Source organism: Amphiura filiformis, chromosome 3 (assembly GCF_039555335.1).
Source record: "Amphiura filiformis chromosome 3, Afil_fr2py, whole genome shotgun sequence".
Lineage (NCBI taxonomy): Eukaryota > Metazoa > Echinodermata > Ophiuroidea > Amphilepidida > Amphiuridae > Amphiura > Amphiura filiformis.
Window position 1 is genome coordinate 24,772,034 of NC_092630.1, and position 3,848 is coordinate 24,775,881.

General features: G+C 44.0%; 1 protein-coding gene across 1 annotated transcript; it reads left to right on the forward strand.

Annotated features, from left to right (window-relative positions):
- Nucleotides 1-1,680: 1,680 nt before the first annotated feature.
- LOC140147134 (uncharacterized) lies at nucleotides 1,681-3,467 on the forward strand. The gene is made up of 3 exons (XM_072168913.1): nucleotides 1,681-1,711; nucleotides 2,555-3,085; nucleotides 3,307-3,467. The coding sequence occupies exons 1-3, from the start codon at nucleotides 1,681-1,683 to the stop codon at nucleotides 3,465-3,467; spliced, it is 723 nt and encodes a 240-aa protein (XP_072025014.1).
- Nucleotides 3,468-3,848: the final 381 nt, after the last annotated feature.

The following is a 3,848-nucleotide window of genomic DNA, read 5'->3' on the forward strand; positions in this document are numbered from 1 at the left end:
ACCTGATTGGTTTACAGCAGCATGGGAGAGGATAATAAATGAAGAGAGCCCGTGATATTACGCGCTGTGTCCAACAAGTTGGAAATTGGACAGAGGTAACCAGGTTTTAGTCCCAAATGGTATTATTGCTGTTTGTTTTCTCAATTACATGTTACTCATTTCGGTAACAAATGGACGGTTAATTCTGCCCTCCATAAGAAAATGTAAGTGACTTTGGGGTATATGCATGGTCACTTTCGTCTAACTAACTGTTCAAAGTCATTTGCATTTATTATGGAAGGTATAATTATCCGTATATTTGTTGCCGAAATGAGTAACATGTAATTGAGGAAACAAATGGACATATCTGCTTCTGGCTCTGCTTATAAGCTATGGTCGGCCAGTTAAAAAACAGGTTACGGTACCATTCAGTGGTAGTATTGCTTCTATTGAATAATATTGTGGTATACAGTCGATCAGCTGGCGATTAGATTTCGGAGCCACTTTGTAACTGTCTTTATTATTTGTGCTCGTGTCTGATTAATTAATGCTGTGGTTGGTGATAGTGATACTGACCGACAAGAAGGGCTAATTTCCATGTTCCCTGATTATGCTCACTTGCTAAGTTATTGGTAACTGGGTTCACCCACAGATGGTAAACGGCTCAGCGGTGGTCAATTGCTACCGTATTTGTTATACAGTGTTATCGAACCTGGGCCAATTGCAGATTTTTTTCGACTTGGATTGAAGAGCTTTGGCCATTTTTAAATGTTTACCACAGTCCAAAAATGGATGTTCCTTCATACTTTCAAACTATTCACACATGGAATATATTTCGGGAAAATATAGCGTTGCCATGGTAACAGCCAAATTACTATTTTAAGTATATTTTAACCAGTAAAATTGAAACCCATGAACTTTTAACCGAAAATCTTTAGAATATGTGAAAAGGTAGATACTTCGATACTGTATGGAAAGTGTAACAATAATCAGCAGGTGTCAGGGTTATAATATTTATTTGAAATAGGGATGTTTTTCGATTTTCTCAAAGTATTAAAATGCACCAACATTGCATAGCTCATAAACTATATGGTAGTGCTCCAAGGTCAACATCGACCATATCACAGACAAAACATTGGTCTTTATATGAAAAATACATTTGAGCTTTGGGAAAAATACTTCTTTCTTTCTATGCTGCGTTTGCCAGACATTTTCCCATTTTGTCGAATTGATGTGAAAATCAAACTTTACCATCACACGGAATATGACAATTTCATATTCAGTCCCAAAAAGTCCCTAACTTATCTCCACCAATGACGTCGTTGATCATGTCTGCAGTTTTCACTCCTCTTGGTAACTTCTACAGTCTCTCATTTCAAATCATTAGTTTTGGTTTCTCTTTTGTTCAGAAACCAAAAATCAAGGGATTAAAAAGTAGAGCAGATCTGGTCTGCAATCATAGCACTATTATGCTGGGAGGACACAGTATAGGGTATATAACCAGAAGTATACAATAGCCTATTGTGCTAACATAATTATTATCATGATTGATATCGGAAATCTATCCCCGCGGACGACAGTTGATGCTCTCTGTCGAAGGTGGCACATTACACCCCGAGTTATAGGCCTAGAAATCATATACATGCGCGTATATTAAGGGGTGGGGTGGGGGGCTTTGTGTGTTTGTATGAAACATAAACGATGCATGGAGATGATTTGATTATGAGGGAAAGTTAGTATTGCTAACTTGCTTTATTGTTCAGCAGTGCAGAGCCCCCTCTGGCTACCTACGTTTGTCGCCCTCTATTGTCGAGATTCCACTATTGACTGTTCCATTTTTAGCATCTTCAGTTTTCTAGCTGCTACTTTGCCTATGCCAGTCATGTATGAGTACGGTTACGCCTACGCTCATGTTCACTTCACTATACATGGTACGGCTTCGCCTACGCCATTCGCGTATGAGTACGGTTACGCCTACGCTCACCATTCACTTCAGTATATATGGTCCGGCTTTGCCTACGCCATTTACATATGAGTTGGGTTACGCCTACGCTCACTGCTTACTTCACTATACATGGTACGGCTTCGCCTACGCCATTCGCGTATGAGTACGGTTACGCCTACGCTCATGGTCACTTCACTATACATGGTACGGCTTCGCCTACGCCATTCGCGTATGAGTACGGTTACGCCTACGCTCGCTGTTCACATCAGTTTATAATGGTACGGCTTTGCCTACGCCATTCCCGTATCTTGCTGTAGACGTACATAATTTATATTCTGTTTGTTCCTGTGTACGGTTACGTAGGTGTCTACATTTCTGCTTGCATGCATGTATGATTCGGCTTCACCTATGCCATTCGCGTATAGATCTTCTAGTACATGTCATATCCTTGTGCATCATTTACGGCTATGCCTACGCTCACTGTTCAATTTTGCAGACCTACTAGTCACGTTCAATTTTGCAGTCCTACTAGTCACGTTCAGTTATGCTAAACCTATGCCAAAATGTCCACCTTGGCATATCCTTGCTACTACATATTTTATCAGGCTATTTTTTTTCCCTTCATTGTAGCATCTGCAGTGAGAAGAAAATCAACCCGGCGATTACCGTCACCATCAGGGCAACAGTCTGAGCCGCCCCTTCAGGCAGCCGCAACAGCCAATGCAATTCTGCAACCAACAGTTCAGAGCACTGGCACCACTCATTGCACGGCCCCCTTACAACCCCTGGAGCAACAACAGGTGATGCAAATGGCCTGCCCTCAACCAACCCCAACAGTTCAGAGCACTAGCACCACTCATTGCATGACCCCCTTACCACCCCGGGAGCAGCAACAGGTGATGCAAATGGCCTGCCCACAACCGACACCACCGGTTTTTAACAATGGCACTGCTCATTGCACTGTGCCCTTGCCACATCCGGGGCAGCAGCAGCCGATGCAGATGGGCCAAGCACAGTCATACACGTATGGCCAAACTCAGCCGACCTTCCAAGCTGCATATACCCAACCATCTACCATGGCAATGGCGGCCCAGCAACCATCCGCCAGTCCACTGATGTCATCATTCCCCTATCAATTAGTGCCCCCAGCTACACCTCATGGTAAGTTACCTTCTCTACCTACTCTTTTATATTCACTGTGCACTTACAGTTACACTTATCCAAACTTGTACCTATGCCTTTGCTCCCTGGCATAACCAGGGGGCGCCCTATCAGTACCCCTGTTATATCTCAGTTTTTTCATTCAGCTAACCACAAGCAACATTTGCCTTATGTTCTCAGTTCCTAACTGCTGCTTGCACTCTCAACTTTCTCACTTTCAGCTTTATCAGCTCCATCCCTACCACCTATGGACTTGCGTCTGCCATACATCGAGGATAAGATCCTGCATGCTCTGCAATCACGGAACAGGTTCGTCGACTTGGCACGCCTGCCCCGCAGGGCCATAGGGTCGAGCAGAACAGCACCACCTGCAAAATCATAGTAGACGATGAGGGTGCCACGACGGTTTCATCAGCCAGGCCTACGGCAGCCATTACTACTTCTGCTCAATGGTGCCAAGCGTTTAGCATTTTTGCAGCTTACCATGCATTTTACTTCCCACACTTGGCCTTAGGTTTGTTTTCTTATCAAGCATTCATGGCAAGCAAGCTCACATTATATCCCTTGCAGGCCTGCTTATCATATGACACAGAATTTAGGAAGCGTATGAGTAGATACCCAGCAGTTATGCATTGGGAATGTCCAGACCAGGACATCCAGTCCATGTCTTTCAGCAGCCCCTTGGCTCTCCCAAGCATAGCTCAGCCCTCCTATCAGCCTGCACGCAAAGACCAGCGCGTGGCAGCACAGCCCACTAGCAAGG

Excerpts from the sequence above, each read along its gene's own strand:
- LOC140147134 (XM_072168913.1), top strand. The coding sequence starts at position 1,681 with ATGCATGGAGATGATTTGATTATGAGGGAAA. Across the intron at positions 1,712-2,554 it reads TGATTTGATTATGAGGGAAA|CATCTGCAGTGAGAAGAAAA; the intron begins GTTAGTATTGCT and ends CCTTCATTGTAG. Across the intron at positions 3,086-3,306 it reads GCCCCCAGCTACACCTCATG|CTTTATCAGCTCCATCCCTA; the intron begins GTAAGTTACCTT and ends TCTCACTTTCAG.